This window comes from Raphanus sativus, chromosome 5, assembly GCF_000801105.2.
Source record: "Raphanus sativus cultivar WK10039 chromosome 5, ASM80110v3, whole genome shotgun sequence".
Classification (NCBI taxonomy): domain Eukaryota; kingdom Viridiplantae; phylum Streptophyta; class Magnoliopsida; order Brassicales; family Brassicaceae; genus Raphanus; species Raphanus sativus.
This window is the reverse complement of record NC_079515.1, coordinates 18491808-18513946: the sequence shown is the minus strand read 5'-3', so window position 1 is coordinate 18513946 and position 22139 is coordinate 18491808. Positions and strand designations below refer to the sequence as shown.

General features: G+C 27.8%; 1 protein-coding gene across 2 annotated transcripts; it reads left to right on the top strand.

Moving 5' to 3' along the window:
* Positions 1-18993: 18993 nt before the first annotated feature.
* LOC108830191 (uncharacterized) lies at positions 18994-21840 on the top strand. Of its 2 annotated transcripts, none has more exons than XM_018603792.2 (5): positions 18994-19619; positions 20347-20383; positions 20603-20839; positions 20949-20996; positions 21071-21840. In XM_018603792.2, the coding sequence occupies exons 1-5, from the start codon at positions 19297-19299 to the stop codon at positions 21719-21721; spliced, it is 1296 nt and encodes a 431-aa protein (XP_018459294.1). In that variant the 5' UTR covers positions 18994-19296; the 3' UTR covers positions 21722-21840. The 2 variants fall into 2 exon arrangements, with proteins under 2 accessions (XP_018459294.1, XP_018459295.1); XM_018603793.2 differs by having other exon boundaries at positions 19409-19619; positions 20347-20378.
* The last annotated feature ends 299 nt before the right edge of the window (positions 21841-22139 follow it).

Genomic DNA, 22139 nt, shown 5'->3' with positions numbered 1-22139 from the left:
CTATTTTACTAATTAATTTAAATAATTATTTTAGCTTGAAAATCAAAATCTAGTGTCACCATTCAATTTTTGAAAAATAAAATCTACAGCAAATTCAAAAGCTAAAATCTAAAAACCAAAAACTAAAATCTAAAATCCAAAAACTAAAATCTAAAATCCATTCAAACAATCATCACCCAAAAACTTTAACATATGTGTTTTCACTATTTTGTTGTGATCTTTAATAACTTTAAAGACCACACACAGAGTCTGGTATACTATCAGTTAACTGCCAAGTTGACAGTAGGCCTGAGACTTATTATTTGGGATCAGGATTTGATCCAAGATCTGTTCTGGATCTACTACAAAAATAGGATATTCGGATCCGAATCCGGATAATAAAATTAAAGATCCATAAAAATTGAACTCGGATCTGAATATCTTAATTTTTAGGTCCGGATATTCGGATATGGATCCGTATATAAATTATATTAAAACTTTTTAAATTTTACTAATAACTATATCTGATATGTTAATTTTTATTCCTAAAACTAGTTTTATAATACTATATTTAAAATTTTAAAATATTTTTAATTTTTGTATAAATATTTAATTTACATATTGTTTTAGAATTTTTATATTTTTAAAATTATTATTTTTACGCATCCAGATCTGGATATATGCAAGTAATATGATATATAGACGGATATCCAAAATCCGGATATTCGAAAGTTCCGAATCCAGATCCAGTTTCTAAATTCACAGATCCGACAAATCTGAATCTAGATCCCGGTATCTCAAATTTTCTGGATATCCGAAACCCTTCTGGCCCTAATTGACAGAGTGGAAGTGTCTGGTCTAGTTTGGATCTTATGTCACAATATGACCTTCAAGCTTCTGTCTCTGTATCACGTGTCTTCTCTCAGTTTTCTTCTTTCCACTATCCCCTCTCACTTTCTGATTTTCAGAAAACAAACATTCAAGCCTTAAAAAGCAAAAAAAAAATAGTGAGATATTAAAATTATTATCATCTTATTCTCTACCATTAGTTTACGTGATGGCAGTGGCCGGCGATAAGATTGGATTCTGTTCATTTCAGTAATTTACAGATTAGAAAAAGGAAAAGCAGCAACACCACTCAAAATTTTATCATCTGCCTGTTTTAGTCAACAATTAACACTTTCTTCACAGTTAATTAGTGGTCAAAATTAATTAAATTTCTTCAAAAACAAGGCTTACTTGACAATCTTCTCATCATTATTCCGACTTTCTCTCAAGATGATGTGATATACGGCTGCTTTTTTTTGCTGTGTCAAAATGATATGAGGATTTTAAAGAATTGTGTGTGATCAATGAACAATAACAACTATCAAATCTGTTTCTTCTTTTTTCATTTATTTTCTGCATATAGATATGCCAAATTTTATGATTTGAAACCGTACCTTATTCTGCTTCTTTGTCGATCTTCTTTTATTTAAACTCAAACGCATGCAAGTCTTTATCAAAGAAGATGGAGCTATATTCAGGCTGATCATCTGATGTTTTACTAAATCTGATGTTTTACTAAACTAACTAGTGCCCTCTATGTTTCTTTACATACGATAGTTTAATGATTTTGTTTGTTTCGTTTTATTTGGATTTTTCATAATTATATACATCAAACTATTTGCAAAAAAAAAAATATAATTATATACAAAAAATATATTCATTTACTATTTTGACCATTTGATACAAGATATTTTGTTTGTTAATTAGATGTTAACTAATAACTAGATAATAGTAGATTATATGAAAAATATTAATTAATGTTATAGAGAATTTGTTTAATCAATTTGGATGATGTTTTCAATTAATAATGCAATATTAATTAGTTTTAATACAATTCTATTATATAATATTATTGCTTAGTTTTTTTCTAAGAAAAGTAATGTGTGATATTTCAGGTTAGAAAACCAAATTAAATGATTTTATATATGTAAGAACCTATAACATTATATACTTTAATACAATATGAGTATGTATTAGAATATATAATGATGTAAGTTTTAACATATATAACAATATTTAATCTATATAAACACATTAATACTAGGTGACTCAACCGCATATACATGCGGGAATGAATATTTACGTAAAACCTAAATTGTAATAGTTATTAATATTTATTTTTGTTAAGTTTAGTGTTATATTTAATATCTTAGTTAAACATATTATTTATGAGTTATTGAATTTTGATGTTTTAATATAATTTATTTTGCAGTGAATTTTGCGATGATATTTGTTTCTAAAGTTCTAGTTTAATTTAAATTTTATGTAATTAGTTTTTATTTTTTTATGGTTATTTCAGTCATAATTTTGTATTTTTTATTATCACAAATCACTTAGACAATTTATAAACAAATAAAAATGAAAAATATTGTTTAAAATTTAATTATTTAAAATATAACTTTACAATTTAAAAGTTACACATAAATATAAATTCAATTACAGCTACCTAATGTTTTAGAAAACTTTCTTGTAAATAAAAATTTTGGTTTTATTTTGTGAAGAAAAAAATAAATATAAATTGTATGTACCGCATTCTAAACTGAAATATTGATACATGTAGAGTAACAAACATTAAAAATACTAAAGCTTTAGCCGGCTCTTTACATATTATAATTTTTTCCTCGATAACATGTTTAGTTAACTAATTTATTTGAAGTCTTATTTCATTATATAGTTTATTTTATGATATTCACTTTGATATTTCATTTATTTAAAGATGAATGAATTTATATACAAAAATGATGAGGGTTTGTTTTTAAAAAGAAAAATATAATTTCATGAATAAAGTAGAATTTTAGATATTAAACTATTTAAATTGATGGTTCAAACTTCAAAGAATTAATTTTTTATTTATTTGAGAATTTTTAGTTACAGAATCAATTATTGATTATAAATTAAAAAGTGATAAAAATAAAGTTAAATAGAAATTATGATGTTTAAGTAATGTGAAAAAATTATAAATATGATTTTTTAAAATTATATCCTACCGAAAATGTTTCTAATAAACATGACCAAATTTCTAAATAAGAAAAAAAAAATTAATATCTTAAAAAGATATTTATGACTAATTTGAAATATTTATTTTACTAATGAGATATTATAAATTATCATGTCATAAGAAAACTGATTTAAACAACTTGAATAATTGTCATTGGCAGCTAGGATGAAGAATATCAAAACTGATCATAACTTACCTGGAGTTTTTATCTGAATAATTACCTGAAGTTACCATAACTTACCTGGAGTTTTTACCTGAATAATTATCAGCCAATTTATGAAGGTTTTAGAGAAGGTCTTTCGAAATTGTCATTGGCAGCTAGGATGATGAATATCAAAACTGATCATAACTTACCTGGAATTTTATGGATGCATGATTCAGTTGTTTAAAGAGTATTTGCATAAAGATAATTTGTCTGCTGAATCTTATTATGAGATTCAGAAACTGGTTACCATTCTTGGCTTACCTTTGGAGAAGATAGATGTTTGTATAGACAACTGTATGATCTACTGGAGGAAATATCAACTGGATGAGATGACATGCAAAACATACTCGTGAAGAAGGCGAGATCAATCATCCCTCATATGCAAAAGCGTGGAAATACTTGAATTCGGTGCACCCTGATTTTGTAAGCAACATTCACAATATTTATTTTGAGCTGTGCACAGATGTTTTTAATCCTTTTGGAATATCTAGAAGACAATACTAGCTTTGGCCAGTCATCCGGACGCCATATAACCTTACACCTCCGGGCGGACAACGTCAACAACAAGACCCACATTAGGGCCATGGCGTCGATGTTCGATGTGATTGTGGAGTCAAACCCGGTGCTTGGGAAGATGTAGCGGGAGGTACGTCAGACCATAAACCACGACCCCACTCCGGAAGAGCAGCTAGAGCGACAGGCCGAGTATTTTAATATAAATTTTTATTAATATTATAAATTTTCTTTTTTCTTATCAATATTTTAATATAAATTTGATTTATCTGAACATTAAAATTAAGATAAAAATAATTTTGTCTATTTTGAATTATATTTAAGAATGTGCATGTATATATTTAAAATTATAATCTTACGTAGATATTTCTATCTATTTATTTTTAATTAAATATATTAAATAAATATGTAAAATTGCATAATTGTCAAAATTTAAAATTAAACAATATTTATAAAATCTGTAGATATATATAAGAAACTAATGATTTTACGATTTAATTTGATTTTATGATTTAATTTTTATAAATTTCTAAAAATATGTATATATTTTTGAAATATTTTTAATTTAAATGATATTTCAAAATTTGAAATGCCATAATTGAATATATTTATTTTAATAATGATTTATGAGTTATTACCATATTTTTAAAAGTCCAAAAATATAAACCGACAATAAATGTAATATATGAGTTATTACCATATTTTAAAAAGTTTAACAAAAATATAAATTAACATTAAATATAATTGTCTATGTCATATTAATCTATAAGACATGTAATCAATTTTAATAGCCATGTTTTTTTTGTCATCGACTTTTACAATTATTAATCTAGGTGTTTTCCTGCACCATGTGATGATTAATTTTTTAAAAGTTAAATTTTATATTTTAAAATGTAATTTATTAATATTATATATTTTATTTTTTACCAATAATTACTATAAATATCATTAATTAAGCATAAAATAAAGAGAAAATATTTTATAAAATTATATTTAAGAATATATATGATATATATATATATATATATATATATATATATATAAAGTTAAAATCTTAGATTAAAAAAAATATTTATTTCATTTGGTTAAATGTATTAAATCAACTTGTACAAAATTACTAAAAAATCATATAAAATTGTATAGTTATCAAAAATTAAAACTAATTAATATTTATATAATTTGTAGATATCTAAAAGAAACTAATGATATTACGATTTTTAAAAAAAAATTCAGAAAATTTTAGATAATAAAATCCCCTATTCTATATTTGAGAAGTGATTTGCCACATGTCTTCTCTACAATCGTTTTCACAAAAAAAATTATGACGTGATTATTAAGATTGATGACATGTCATATGGTTAAATATGACATGGACAATTACATTTAATGCTGATATATTTTTTTGGAAATATTTTAGAATATGGCAATAACTCATATATTATATTTAATATTGATTTATATTTTTGGTAAACTTTGTGAAATATGGTAATAAGTCATAAATCATCACTAAAATTAATATATTCAAATATGATATTTTGAATTTCGAAATATATATAATTTATTTTATAATTATAAAAATTTATTATCTAAAATTTTCTAAATTTTCGGAATTTAAAAAAAAATCGTAATATCATTAGTTTCTTTTAGGTATCTACAAATTATGTAAATATTATTTAGTTTTAATTTTTGATAACTATACAATTTGATATGATTTTTACAAGTTGATTTAATACATTTAACCAAATGAAATAAATATTTTTTTAATCTACGATTTTAACTTTATATATATCATTCTTAAATATAATTTAAAATAAAAAACAAAATTCTCTTAATTTTATGCTTAATTAATGATATTTATATTAGTTATTGGTCAAAAATTAAAATATATAATATTAATAAATTACATTTTAAAATATAAAATTTAACTTTTAAAAAATTCATCGCTACACATGGTGCAGGAAACACCTAGATTAATAATTGTGACATGACTACTAAAATTGATGACATGTCTTATAGATTAATATGACATGGACAATTATATTTAATGTTAATCTATATTTCTGGTAAACTTTCGAATTTCGATTATATTCAATTATGGCATTGCAAATTTAGAAATATCATTTAAATTAAACATATTTCAAAAATATATACATATTTTTAGAAAATTATAAAAATTAAATCATAAAATCAAATTAAATCGTAAAATTATTAGTTTCTTATATATATCTACATATTTTATAAATATTGTTTAATTTTAATTTTTGACAATTATGCAATTTTACATATTTATTTAATATATTTAATTAAAATAAATAGATAGAAAAATCTACCTCAGATTATAATTTAAAATATATACATGCACATTCTTAAATATAATTCAAAATAAACAAAATTATTTTTATCTTAATTTTAATATTCAGTTAAATCAAATTTATATTAAAATATTGATAAGAAAAGAAAATTTATAATATTAATAAAAGTTAAATATAATTTATGTTTATCTATTAAAAATATTTTAAAATTCTTTTATTGCACATGGTGCAGGAAAACACCTAGTTTTTATAATTATAAAAGTAAAATTATATAATATTTCGAAATTCAAAATGTTATATTTGAATATATTTATTTTAGTGATGATTTATGAGTTATTACCATATTTTACAAAGTTTACCAAAAATATAAATCAGTATTGAATGTAATATATGAGTTATTCCATATTTTTAAAAGTTTACCAAAAATATATATCAGCATTAAATATAATTGTCCATATCATATTAATCTATAAGACATGTCATCAATTTTAGTAGACATGTCATATTATTTTTGTGAGAATGATTGTAGAGAAGACACGTGGCAAAATCACTTCTCAAATATAGTCAGGGGATAGATTAAAAAGATTGTCTATTCTAGGCCTTATTCGAATGTACATACACGCAATGTAAGCTACTACTATAATCTACCCTCTTAGATTCTGACTTGACCTTTTTCTAGAAAGTTAAGCAAATATTCAGTAGCCGTGAATCTAGCTCAAGAAAATCAAATAGTTTGTTTTATTGTTTTCTGATTTGTATCTCAGTTTTAAAATATAAAAATAGAGCCGCGCAAAAGATTATCTGCTAATATCATCGGTCATTTTGATTTGCGTCAACAATTATACAATTGCTATTAACCAGAACTTTGGTGCCTCCTTGTACCATTTAATTCAAAAGATACTTATATTGACGAACTAGGTGGACAGCTTTACACGTATATGTAACACTAATATAATTATAAACTATACTGATATTTATTACTTATACGTTTATATTTATGATTATTTATGGAATACTTCTTGCTATATATAGATATCCAGTATAATATGTATACGGTATACCTAAAATTGAGAAACTAAATTCAACACTATAAATCATGAATATGCATAGCAGTTTCAGTGTTAATGTAGCCTTATTAATTAAAAGTTTTGTTGTATATGAAATGCATATTGTTTACTTTCTATCGTTTCGATTTGTCTCTTGTCTGTTCTTATATTTTATTTTAAAAGCTATTTGTTATATTTTCATACAATTGTTTTTTGTTTTTGTTGTATAATATGTAAGAATTTTATTAATTCGTATAAATATTTTTACAAATGATATTAAATTTAGTTTTATATATTAATAGACATTAACAAAAACTACAAATAATAAATATTTATATGATTAATAAACTATATTAATAGCCACACATACGACAAATAATTACGAAATGAGAACCATCTTTTTGACATCAGAAATTTCCATTTTGGCTAGTTTTGTAATATTTATAAACTGTTTGTGTATTAGAGGTAAAGGTTAACTATCCGACAATTAATCGATTTATGCCATGTTTTCGGTGGATCAATTAATATATAACGTAAACAAAAGATGTGCAAAAAGTGTAGCAATGTCACAATCTCGGCCACCGTTTTTTAAATTTGTAGACTGTTAAGAACACAATTATGATATATGTTCTAATCACTATAAAGCATGATTTGATCAAATTAATACTACGGTAATTAAGTGACGAGATGTTTCTTAGTCGTATTATATGTACACTTAATTTTGTCTCGGATTAGTAATTGTGCCTTCCACTTTCGAATATCTTTTTTTAATTTATGAACTCCTTAATAATTACCTATCATTGTTAAACTTACCTTTGTGATTATTAAAATATGCACTAGCTAAATACAATTGCTGACAAATTAGCACGTAGTGCTCGAAAATTTTCTATATCTTATGTTAATTTTGTATTCTCACTATGACTTTCTGTATCGAGTTTAGTTTATGTTAGTACAGTTATTATTGACAACAAAAAAAATTGCTAAGCCTATTTATGGGATGTTTGTTTATGTAGCTTTAGGAAATTATAACCAAAACTTATTTATTTTTGCACCAATCATTATTTACACTCAATATTTTTAAAATAGGTCTATGGTTATGTATTTATATTTTTTTTTTAGGAAGTTTTGCAAATATGACTTAAGAACTGAAGTCAAATGCAAGCATAACTCTTTTTTGTCAATAATATTTTGTCATAATTTCTCCATATAATTCTTAAATTTCAATAATATTTACAAAAACCTATAATATTCTTTTTATTTTATTATCAAAAACCGTAAACTCCTTAAGTATTTATTATTATTTACAACAATTTAACTATTATCAAATTTTCTAACCACCATAAACAACTATTTTAGAGCTCTTAAAGCTTAAGCATTTAGTTTTAATCTTCTTTCTTCTTATTCCATACCAACAAAACTTCATTTTCTCTCCACTTTCATCTAAATATTTATTTTTATTAATTTCAATTTCAAAAGCCAAACTCTCATATTTTGGTAATTCTTCACTAAGAATCGTCAAAATAACTTCCTTTTTGCTAATATATGGAATCTGGACGGTGGAAAAATGTTTGTAAACAAGTTTAAACCGAAAAGGTAACATTTACATGGTTCTCGTTACTGTTCATATATGTATCGCAATAGTAGAATGTCTACTTGTCAACGCACATGTTAGTTTTTTTGCAATTGACCAAACTTATATTTTGCAACGCATACTTTAATAGAAGTTTACGTGTTTACCTTTGAAAAAATATCGTAGACTTACGAAGAACTCTATATATAGGAGGTTAGTTTTGCATTTGACCGAGCTTTTGACTTTTTATAGTAGATTTCATCGGAAGTCTACATCAGACAGACTACGCTAGAAGTCTGTAAGAGGTTAATTTTGTATTTCTACAAAGATACATGATATCTTGTGTATTTGCATGATTTTAGCAATCATTTTAATTGTCATTTTGACCATTTAAATGCATTTAGAGTATATTTAGGTGTATTGTATATACATTGGTCACTATTAGGTAATGGAGATGTTATTTGGTGAGTTTGGAACCTTTGGAGATGGTTTAGAGGCAAGAATGGTGGTTTTGGTTCATAAGACGAGTTCCCAACTGTCACAGCGGTCAAGTGAAGAGGCTAAACCAAGCCGCTGGAGAAAACCACTACTACCTGCCCGATATCTGGAAGATGCAGAGGCTAAATGACAAGAAACATGTCGCTGGAGTAGTGCAGCGGCCAAATGACGCGCCAAAAACCATCTACGACACTTGGAAAAATCTTCACATATCAATTTTTACCCAAATTATCTTGGGTCAACCCAGGCTTGTTGGATCGACGCAGCTCGTTTTTAGACCAATATAAATACTTTTTAGACCGAATTTTAGGTCTTATCTAGTTTTCTCTCTAAACACAAAGCATATTTTGGTGAAGATTCAATCTTTAGCTTCTTTTTATCTTTATCTCTTGTGTTTATTGGTTTATCTTGATCACGAAGCATATGATTAATCTTCAGTCATCCATGGGTTTTGGGTTATCCATGTCTATTAGTAAGTATACCTTTTGGATTCATGGGTTATGGTGATTAACTTAAGATCTATGGTGTTTAGTGTTAGATCTCTTTGTTTCCTTACTTATCTTTTGTCCTTAATGCTAGATTAGTGTTAGCCTCTCTAACCTAGATCCTTAGACATTTCATGTCCATAAGGTGTTTGATGGAATGTCTGATCCAAATGAATCTTGCTTTAAGCTTACCTCACCAAAGACATTTGATGTTAAGGGAGCTTAGATAGTTAGTAAACTTGTTCTTAATGATTGCTTAAGTTTATTAGAGCAAAGAAATTTGATGTTTAGTTAATGGTAAAAAATTAGCATTTATCTTGACAAAGAAGTTGTTTAAATTAGTGTTCTAGACTTAAGGAAATCTTTTGATTGAAAGCTTGTCATCCTAGTTTGAAATTTAATCACCTGAAATCAAATCCCTAAGCTCATGAGTCCTATTTTATCTATTTGAGTGAAAGTTTAAGTTTGCATTAGTCTTATTAGCATTTGTCACTTGTTTACATCATTCTCTCGGTTGCATTTAGATTAGGCATTCTCTTATATTCTTTATGCTTCTCAATCACTTAGGATTGGATTGACATCCTTTCTATACTACTTTGATTAGGGTTTTATTAAATTCCTTATCAATACATTAGTTTTATGGCTGACTAAAATGTTAAAAGTGACCAGAAATAATTTAAAGTGTAACCTTCATACGATGTCTACGAATCTTAGGAAAAAAACATAGATTGCATATGAAATTTACTATTTTATTTTGGCCAAACACAAAACTAACCTGTCAGTTTTGAGAGTAGACTTCAGATGAAGTCTATACTTTGGTAGAATTTTATTTTAATCTACACATAGAAAGTCGGACTTCATAAATTGCAAAATTGACCTCTTTTAAAAGAAATTAGAAGTTTATACTGCATATGTAGTCTGCTCTTGAAAGTCAAATAGTGAATAAATTATTTTTAATAGCAAAATTAATATTTTTAAAAGTATAGACTGCATACGAAGTCTACTTGTTTTAAATTGCAACCTTTTTCAAATACAGAAAAATAATTTGCAAAATTTTTAATTGTAAAGAATAACCCAAAGAGTAGACGTCTATGACAGTCTACATATGTAGATTGAAAATAGGTCTATTGTGGTAGCATGGTGCAGACTTCATATGGGATCCACGTAAAAAGTTATGTTAAAAGTGAAGTTGCGTATTATTTATTCATCTAGTTTTTCATGATTTTATTGTTTCACAGTGTGTGTTAGTGAATCTTAAAGGTTTCGAATGAATTTAAAGGTTAATATGTTACAGTTATGAAACTATCAAATTTCTTGTTTGACTATGTTGTTAACTAATAAGTGCATATTTCATTAAAAGTTTACTTTGTAATTTCATCAAACATGACTTATTTGTTTGTTAATTTTGTATACCGTGTTTTTTTGTAGGAAATGGTTCAGTTATCTGTTGTATACCGAGAATGGGTGATGAAAGACTCTCTGTGGAAGTTTGTGGTCGATAATGTACTTTATGCATAATGGTTGTACACATGGTGAACTTCTTAAAATGGTACAAAAGATTATGATCTGGACAAAAAATCGAGATGGTGGAGTTAACTTATTCCTTAGAAGACATAATGTTACAGGAAATGGCTCCGGATACTCCTCATATGCATGTCATGAATGATAGACAAAGTGCGGAACATGATAGAGTTATCTAAGAAGCATACTATATGCCTTTGTGTATCAATAAAGTGCCATAAATAAATTGGAATTGACGACAATGTGGATGTGTCTGATGGTGATGATAGTATTTTTGCTGACAATGATTCTGATGAGGGCTGGATGAGATAACGTTGCTGAAGATGGTCAAGCATCTGGTGATTCAATTTTTTGTGTGTTGATTAGAGTATGTTATAAATTTGATAGCTAAGAAAAAAAAATCATACATACAAGTGAATTACAACTAAAATAGTAATTTATAAACTAATATTTTATGATGATAATTTATTACAAAGAAAATTTTATAAGATTATTCAAGACTTTGTTTGATTATTCATAATTTTAGACTCTTGGTGGTTCAAATGAAGTATGCTAATAAGATCTGCAAATAGATAAAATAATTGTGGGTGATTGGTTGGGATTTAACTTGGTACTTTAGTTTTATTTATTTTTAAAGCAATATATCTAACCAATCATGATAGCTTTAGTTTTAAAATTTAAAGTTACAGCAAAATTTTACCAATCAAGATGTAGATTTCTTTTTCAAAGTTACAGCAAATTTTTTTTTTCTCTTTTCTATTTATTTTAGTTCATAGTGCTATATATCTATTATTTAGGTTGTAGAAGTTTTAAAAGAAAAATATTTTGTACTTATTAAATAAACTTAAAACACACAAAATTATCACTTAAGAAAAAAAGAAAAAATCAAACATCAAAGAAAAAACCCTAACGTAGAACTTATATAAGGATTAATAATTGATTTTCTAATCTATCATCATAAAATACAAAAAACCGAGGGGTCGTTCCATACTTTTCAAACACAAGCAGTAAGTCTTCTATTTTAATCTTCTTTTTTTTTGTTTTTTCCCATAATCTTACATATAATTTCTTTTGACTATTTGTAAAACTCATTTTCTTCGTTAAGGTTTTCGTGACGAGATTGCAATGAATTTATGGAACTTCCGTAGGTAAAATTTATTATTATTTAGATAGTGGTTTTACTATTATTATATGGTTTTTATTATAAAATATTAAGTTTATGGGGGTTTTAATTACATAAAAGTTTTTTATATATTACATTAAAATACTATAACTAAAAATTTACAGGTACAATTTTTTAATATATTGTCAATCATATTTTATTTTGATAAAAATTACAGCAAATAACTTACAACTAAATTCACCATAACTACAACAAAAATCTCTGCTAAAAATCTACGGCAACAAATTTACGGCTACAACCAAAACACCTACAACCCAAATGTTAAAGCTAAATTTTTACAGTAACAGCCCAACCAATCACCCACAATGTTAATAAATGATTTAAACTATAAAAAAAATATGAGATCAAAAGTCTAAAATCACATTTTAGTAGACTTCACACATAAAATTTGTTTTAGTACACTTCATTCGAAGTCTACTAGCCTCAACATTTAAAACATACATTTCAAATTTATTTATTTAAATCTTACATTTTTGGCACGGAGAGATGAAACCCATGGAAAAGAGTATCTGAAAAATAATATAAAATTATATAAAAGATATAAGATAAAAAAATTAAAATCGTAATTTGAAGTCTACTAACCTTAATTTTAAGTTGACTTCATCAAAAGCTTATATAAGTTTCATATTAAAAGTATCCATTTAGAAAACTTGAAGAAATAGATGGTATCAGGCTTCATTACGGTGAGGTTCAACCCTTCTTCTTGTTACCAAGTGATTTTTGGTGGGTTCTTTCACCGGAAGCATGCCTGGAGTCTTGATAAGCGGGCGTAGATGGTATCAGGCTTCATTACAGTGCGTGTGGTTGTTGATGGTGGCTGTGACAGCAGTCGTCTATGGCTTCTAGATAGTCACATGCGACTCTGCTTGTCTTTTGATATTTTCCTCACGGTATCCTGTCTGGTCCTCTGTGTTAGAAATGGCTACTTTCTCACCAGAGCAGTCTCATTGCGTTTCATTGTCTAACCGCTCCGTTCACTCAGAAGCTTGGTTTCAGCGGTTTGGTAAATGGTTTATTGGTTCTTAATAGTTGAAGCTGTAGAGGTGGTTCTCGGGAGTCATTGATCGCCTCGAGTCAACGTCTAAGCTCGCTTCCCAGTGTCGTTTTGGTCTGTTTGTCCTTTGCGACAGTGTGGCTTGAATTTACTTGCAGGTTGTTGAGACTTCTGGATAGGGTTTGGCGTAGATATCAACCCGTTTTCTTGCTCGCTCGTGGCGGCAATGGAGGTGGATGTCTCTTTGTAAGAGTATCTCTAATCTTTACGCTTCTAGCAATTGATCGCGAGTGACGGTTACAAGGTTAGAAAATTTTATCGGAAACTAGCTACTTGGGAGACGACAAAGGAGTTCTTGACATCCGAGGCAACGAGGTGAACCTCACAGTCATGTGGTTATCGTCAATGGTTGAGAACAGCAACCAATTCTCTAGGATTTCAAAATCAGCCTAGCGGAATTTGTTGGGTCTAGTGGGTGGACAAAGTTAGGTTGTAATACATTGATTAAGGAGCTTTTGTTCAGATCGACTTTGTAACCGGATCTGAATTTCCCATTTAAAGGGCAACATAAATTCTATTTATAAAAAAAGACTGATGGAAATATAAACAATGAATCAGTTTGTCACAATAGTTTGAGCGACTCAATATTCATTGATTCAACCATGTTTCAAATCTCTTTTTAACAGTTTTGACAAAAAAAATGTTTTAATAACTATTTATTTAAACCGTAATAGACAGCTCATCAACATGTCAGCTTCCCTTAATGACATGTCATCATCCATAAGCATTTGAAAAGAGGAAGATATCAATGCATGATTTAGCATAGTTTTATTAGTTCTTGTATGAAATTTAAAATAAATTTATGTTGATGTATATTTCATATCATCAGCGTATGTATTATTGATCAGGACCACAACCCGTTGTTGATGTATGAATTGATCAATTTTCTGTGAATCGATTAGATTAAAAACTAATAGGATGCGACCGATTTAAAACACAGAATATTAGCTTAGATGATTGATTAATTATCTATGTTAATTAATATTTGGCATTATATATTTTGTAATTATATAAAAGTTTTGTATAGAGAAATCATATGTGATTTATGAATACAGCCGTTTGATAGAAAAGAATATAGAGAAATCATATTCAAGTATTCATATTTTGTTAGACCATTTAGAGTTAAACAATAGCTTTTTATAAGTAGATAAATCAAACTGTAATAGAGTAGATGGGTGTGGTCGAACCCAAATATCTACTAGATCATCTGATTGATCACTAAGAGCATCTCTAAAAGGATTTTCTATTTTGGAATAAAATTGAATATGGAGTAAAATTGCTCCAACTCTACTCAATTTTTCACTCCATAATAGAGTCATGAACAAACAAAAAATAAATTACTCCATTTATGGAGTAAACTTCAAAATGGAGTGAGATATAAAGTTGAGTTGGAGAATTTGTTACTCCATATTCACTTTTACTCCATTTTAGAGTAAAAAATGGAGTTGGGTTGGAGATACCCTAAAACTCTATATTTGAAGTTTTAAGGTGTTCTTCTCTAAAAGTAAAACTTTAAACTTAATTTTAAAATTATTTTTAATTTACTCTATAGTCCTAGTATTTGTGATAATTAATGTAGATCCATAAAACTTTTTATAAATAGAACATATACAAAATATATTACAACAATATTAATTAATAAAATTTTACACTTCAATATAAATTATAAATAAAAATACATAATTAAATATTAAAATACAAAAAATACTACATTATTCCCTAAAACATTTTCGTAATGCTCCACCTTCGGTTATACAAAATTTGTATAGACAATATTTTAAAGATTTTGGAGGTTCCAGAACAAATTTACTAGACCATTAGTGTTGTTGTAATATTTAAATGTGTGTCAATTTTTTTAATCTTCGTGTACCTTTTAAAAAATATTTTTATTAAGTTTCTTTTGTAATATTCTTATTTTCTAAGTCTAGTTTTAAAATAATATAAATTGAATTAAATTTGATTTTATGTATAAAACTTCAATTTATAAAATAAATCTGAAATAATTATGAGATATTAAAATTTTAAAAATTAAAACGTTAAAAAAATATTTAAGAATCATAAATATGATGTGTAGTTAATCGTAAAGACCAAAATGCAAATAAAAATATGAAACTTCAAATTTGAAATTTTGAGTAGTGAAACTTCAAATATAGAGTGTCATTATTCAAAACTTAAAATTTGAAGTTTCATTATTTTCATTGCATTTTGGTTCTTATATTTACATATTGTATTTATGATTCTTAAAAAAATTCCTTTAATATTTTTAATCTATTAAAATTTTATAACTCATAAATATTTAAAATTTGCTTTTTATAATTTTAATTTTTATAAATAAGAAATTAAATAAAATATTTAAAATATTTTTTTTTCAAAACTAGATTTAGATAACAACAATATTAGAAAAGAAACTTAACAAATGCACTAATTGATCATATATAAAAGTATTAAGAAAATAGATTTATAGAATAATGTAGTAATTTACTTGTTATTTAATATTTAATTATGTATTTCTATGTAAAATTATATATAAACTGTATCATTTTGTTAATTAATATTTTTTATATGTGCTATTTATTTATAAAGTTTTATGAATTTAAATTAAGTATCATAAATATAAGGACTATAATATAAAATATAAATTCTTTTGAAGTTAAGTTAAAAGTTTTGCTTTTGGAGAAAACTAACTTAAAACTTCAAATATGAAGTTTTGCAAACTTCAAAATATAGTGTCATTTTGGAGATACTTTAAGGTTAATTTAAGTGGAATTCTAAAATGCTTAATTCAGTGTTATCATTCCATTAAATTTAGTTTTTTTTTGTGAAAGTGCTATATTCGATTTCTATAAAAATTGGCAAATTGGGCAAATCGCAAGTTCGAAATTAGGGGAATGGGCGACCTCAAGTTTAAATTAGAGAATTGGGCAAATCGTCTTCTCCAGACTTGTGAATTGTCGGAAGAGAGTGCGCGTGATTCTTGATATTACGACCGTGCCATTACACATTTTTCCTTTTATAAATGGCGTAAAATATTTTATTACGACCGTACTATTTATTATACTAAAATTATTTTATTATGGTTTACTTAATAATGAAATGTAATTAATATTATTCCAATAATTTAAAGTTGTAACTAAAAATATTTCCTCGGTATTTTTGTTAAACAAAAATAATTCCTCGGCTTAAAGTTGTAATTTAAAATATTTAAATTAGTTAAACAAAAATATTTCTATCTAGTCTAAATATACATTGAAAAGATAAAATTATAATATTAACAAATAAAATTAAAATATAAATAAAATAATAGTTAATCATTACAAACCATTAATAAAATTATCAAAATAATTTACAATATAATACTATTTTTGGTATAAAATTTAGTGTTAAAAACTCGAAACTCTCGGCATTTTGTGTGACATACAATTCTAGAGTTGGTGTTATTGGTTAGAGCTGTGCTAAAAGTCCCTCGGCATTTTGTTTAGCATTTAGTTTATTTGCTTATTTCGTTTATTATTAATTTATTATACTATCTAATGGCACTTTCGTTGTGGAGAGCATTTTTATCAGTGAAGCTATTCGAATCTGTGGTAGTAGCATGACATTAACAGTCCATTGTTTCAGTATGGAAACATAAAGCTGTCAGCTATACCAAGACATGAAAGAAGGTCAGTTTCTTTCTTATTTTCATAATTCACAAATACTTATAACTTTTATCTTAAGTAACACCCTTTAACTTCAGTAAAAAAAAATTATAGTTCGATAACAAAAAAAAGTTATAGTTCATGTCAACTCAAATAAGACATCAAAACACCAAATTCATGTAATTCATTGAAATCTCCAATAAAATACCAAAATAACATAATTTAACAAATTTAATGTTTTGTGAATAGTATTTTCCCAAATATTAAAATAATGTATTTAATTATTTTTGTTTTAATTATAGATTGATTAATATTATTGATAACTTAAAAAAATAAAAAATCATATTTTTCACATTATTAAACATTCAAAATATTACTTTATTAATATGTTTAACTAATAGTATAACTAAATAAATATTATCAATTACATTAAATTGTAACAAAACAAAAACCTTCAAATTTTAACATAGAACATAAAATATAAATATCATACAAATATATTTAGCCGATTATAAATTATTAATTTATTAAAATATTAATAATATGCAAACACAGTTTATACATTGTTTGTATTAGTAACGATGATTTATGGCGCTATTACCATTTGTCTAATTTTTATTTTAAAATAGCATAATTACTTAGACAAAATTAATTTTTTATGATAAATTATTTAATTTTTGACATCTTTTAAAAAATAATGAAAAATTGCAAGAAGAAGTTTGTCGAATAAAAAAAAGAAGTTTTTTGGTCGAATAAAAAAGAAGTTAAAAACTGCAGGAGGAAAGCCAACAAAGCAATAAAATGAAGTCCATTTTCTTCCACGTTTTGCTCCACATAATTTACAACTAGCAATCAAAAAGCATATATTAATATTAATAAGAGAAACAAGCCTAACGGCATTTCCAACCACACTCCATAATTTACTCCAAATTGAGAAATGGAGTGAAAAATGGAGTGGAAAATAGAGTGGATCAAAAAATAAAAACATTACTCTATAAATAGAATAATGCTTTTATTTTTTGGTCATCACTCCATTTTCCACTCCATTTTCAACTTCATTTCTCAATTTGGAGTAAATTATGGAGTGGAGTTGGAGATGCTCTAAAGACATCTCCAACCCTACTCTATTTTCTACTCCAAACATCATTTTGGAGTAAAATTCTCTCCAACCCCACTCCATTTCCAACTCCAAAATGGAGTAATGGCTAGGGTTACACCATTTATGGAGTAATCTTACACATTACTCCATTTTGGAGTTGAACTTTTTTTATTTATTAAATGGTCCTTTAAATATTTAATGTTTTTATTTCTTATTTAAATAATATTTTAAAATGATACAACAACATAAGTTATTTCATTATTTAATAATTTGACATAAAATACATAACATAATTAAATAATAAAAATAATATAAAATAAAAATAATATAAAATAAATGATTTAAATATTTGATTTCAAAAAAAAATTACTCGATTTAAGAATATCAGAGATAAAGAAACTCATTTTTCATTACGAAATGCATTAATCGATCATTTGTGGGAAAATATTCTAATGCTTATTATTGAACCAACTTATACATTATGTTTTATTCTATTTTTATGATTTTTTGTACTTTTTAATAATAAATGTTTAATTTAAATAAATTATATTTTTAAGTATTTTTGCAAACATAAAATAGTTGGAGTTAATTAGTAAACTTTTATAAGTATAAGATACTATTAAAAATTATTAACTATTTTTGGAGTTAAAAATGGAGTAATACATTGCAGTAAAACATCACTCCATTTTGGAGTTGCACCATTTTGGAGTAAAATTTGGAGTAATACATTGGAGATGCTCTGAGACAGAGAAAAATGTTAAAAGAGAAAAACAAATAGTAAAAATAAAAATGAAGAAGAAGGAGTAAGACAGAGCACTAACCAATTACCTAGGAAACGCACGTTCACTTTCACACGCTTACATACACACACACACAGACACACACACCTACATCTCTCTCTATCTTTCTTCTTTCTCTGTTCTCTTTCATAGCTCAGAGCCTTCCTCTCTCTCTCTCTCTTGCTTCTGCTTAATTTCTCTCTTTATCGTCCTCCTGTATTTAAAAAAAAAAACATTTTCCACTATTTATTTCTTCTCTTATTTCCATCTCTCTGTACTCGCCCTTCTCTCTCCTCCCGTGTCTCTCTCTCTCTCTCTTAACGGCTGACTGATGCACTCTCTCCCTTTGGTGTCTCCGCCGTGATTAAATGGGGTGCATGTTCTCTCACCTCGCTGCCAAGTTCGCTTTTTTCCCTCCCTCTCCTCCCACTTACCACGTCACAAAAACACCCGACGGAAAGCTTTCCGCCGTGTCCTCCTCCGCTTCCTCCACTTTTCCCGCCACCGGAGACTCATCACTCGACGTCAGAGTGGTGAAGACGAGACGTGGAAACAAAGTCGCAGCTTTTTACCTGAGAAACCCTAACGCGAGACTCACACTTCTGTACTCACATGGGAACGCCGCAGACTTGGGACAACTCTTCGATCTCTTCGTTCAACTCAAAGTCAATCTCCGAGTCAATCTCATGGGGTCTCTCTCTCTCTCCCCTCCCCCCCCCCCCTCTGATTTTCGTACTCTTCATAATCCGTAATCCGTCGTCGTTTCATGTTGAGCAAAACATCTTATTGGCTTATTGGATTTTCTTGGAAATGTTTATATTTTTAATGCTTATGAGTTCTGTACATAGACAGCTTCATAAATTACTAGATTTAAATTCAGCGTACTTGTTTCTTAAATTTTCATCGTTTTTTCTTTTCCTTTTGATTTGTATATTTGTTATATATTTCTTTTCATAAAAAAATTAAAGCTTCACCTTTTTTACTCCTTCAATAAGTTTTTCCGTTGTTGTTGTCTTTATATTTTTGAGAAGCTCCAGGCTTTTGGGGAATGAGTTCTACTCTTTGCCCCAAAAGCTCAGATTTGGTGATGTTTCCGACAAATTTTCCTTTTATCTTTCTGTTTTGTTTTGTTTTCTAATTCTCCACAATTTTAGTAAAATGTTTTTCTTTTCCTTGGTTTATTGAAATTTTAGATTCGCGAATATGACATTTTGTTTACCCTTAAATTGAGTTTCAAAGTTTTTCACCTACCACCATCAATTTGTATTTTACGCTTTTATAACGTTTGCTTAAGATTGGTAGGTAAATACTAGTACTGTATAAAGTTTAACCTTTCATTTGAGTAATAAATTAGGGTCAATATGTGACGGTTCATTTGTTGTTTCGTTACTTAGAATTTTGATTTCTATTATATGCAGGTATGATTATTCAGGATACGGAGCTTCTACCGGTAAGGTGTGTAGCGTCTACTTCACTGTACTTATTAGTTAGATTAATCTCGAGACATTATTCTCGTTATAAAAAATGTGATTTAGTTAGCTTCTTAGGTTCTTTGGATGTTCTGCATCGAGCTCCTAGAGCCTAGGAAAGTCTCTTATCTTCCATCGATAAATTGATCTGTTTGAGAGTTCTACATGTTTGACCAATTGTGGTTTATAATCTGTGTGTTTGCAGCCGAGTGAGTACAATACGTATGCGGACATTGAGGCGGTTTACGAGTGTTTGCAGACCGAATACGGGGTTGGGCAAGAAGATTTGATCTTGTATGGTCAATCCGTTGGCAGTGGACCGACGCTGCACCTTGCCTCTAAGCTTCCTCGGCTTAGAGGTGTGGTTCTTCATAGTGGCATTCTCTCTGGTCTTCGTGTTCTCTGTCATGTCAAGTTCAAGTTTTGTTGTGACATTTATTCGGTAAAGTTTTTCATTTTGCTGGTTTATGGGCATTGTATTTTCGGTTTAGGAAGTGGCGGTCTTGGCCCTCTTGAGGGTTATAATACTGATTAGTGTTGGTTAATTGCAGAACATTAACAAGATCAAGAAGGTGAAATCCCCGGTTCTTGTGATACACGTAAGTATAATTCTCGGTCTCTTGTTTATGTGATGAAACTTTACTGATTTTGTTACATATGTGTGGCTACGCAGGGAACAGAGGATGATGTGGTAAACTGGCTACACGGAAACAGACTTTGGAAGATGGCAAAGGAACCGTATGAACCGCTTTGGATAAAAGGTGGTGGACATTGCAACCTCGAGATTTATCCGGAATACATTAGACATCTCTATCGGTTTATACAAGACATGGAGAATACAACCACTAAATCTCGTCTCAAGAAGATTCGGCAAGACATCCGTAGGAGAGATGAATCTAAAGGATGTTGTAGTTTTGGACTGTGCAGTCCGAAATGCCCTCGGTGTCCCAAACCTAGTTGCGATTGTAGTTGCGACTGTCGTTGCGATTGTAGTTGCAAGTGGTCATGTCCGTCGTCGAAGGGGTGTTTCTCTTGCTGTAAGAAACCGAGCTGTGTTAGTAGCTGTTGCAAGTGCTCGTGTCCGTCGTTGAAAGGGTGTTTCACTTGCTGTAAGAAACCGAGCTGTGTTAGTAGTAGTTGTTGCATTCCCAAGTTAAAATGCTGCAGCTGCTTTGGGAAGCCTAGATGTCCGAAATGCTCTTGTTGGAAATGTCTAAAATGCCCTGAATCCGAGTGTTGCTGTGCTGATTGTTTTAGCTGGCTGTGCTTTTGTGGCGGAGGAAGGAGAAAGGAGGGGGAGACGAGAGGAGGGACTACTGGCTAAGAGTGAAGGGTAATATTGGTATTTTGATATTTTATTTTTTGTATAGATTTTGTTCAAAGATTGATGCAATGATTCAGGGGAACATTTAGTTTTGAAGAGAGCCTTTTTGGCACCACCTATGACCTAACCTTAGTCCTTTCTGCAGCACAAATGAAACTAAAAGAAATTGCCTCTAATAGTTTGAAGCTCTGAAAGATGAAACAATTTTCAGTTCTGTAGCTCTATCGACTTCAGATACAAACCTGTAGCTTAAACCACAACAAGCAGACATGGTCTATATTTGATACTCTAATCAAGTAATTACTGAGGATAGCAGTGCCTTCTTTAACAAGTTAGGTAACATCTTCTGTTTTAAAACAGACAGAATAACACCAGCCATTTAACTGAAAGGCATTAATGTAAAAAGACACCACGGAAC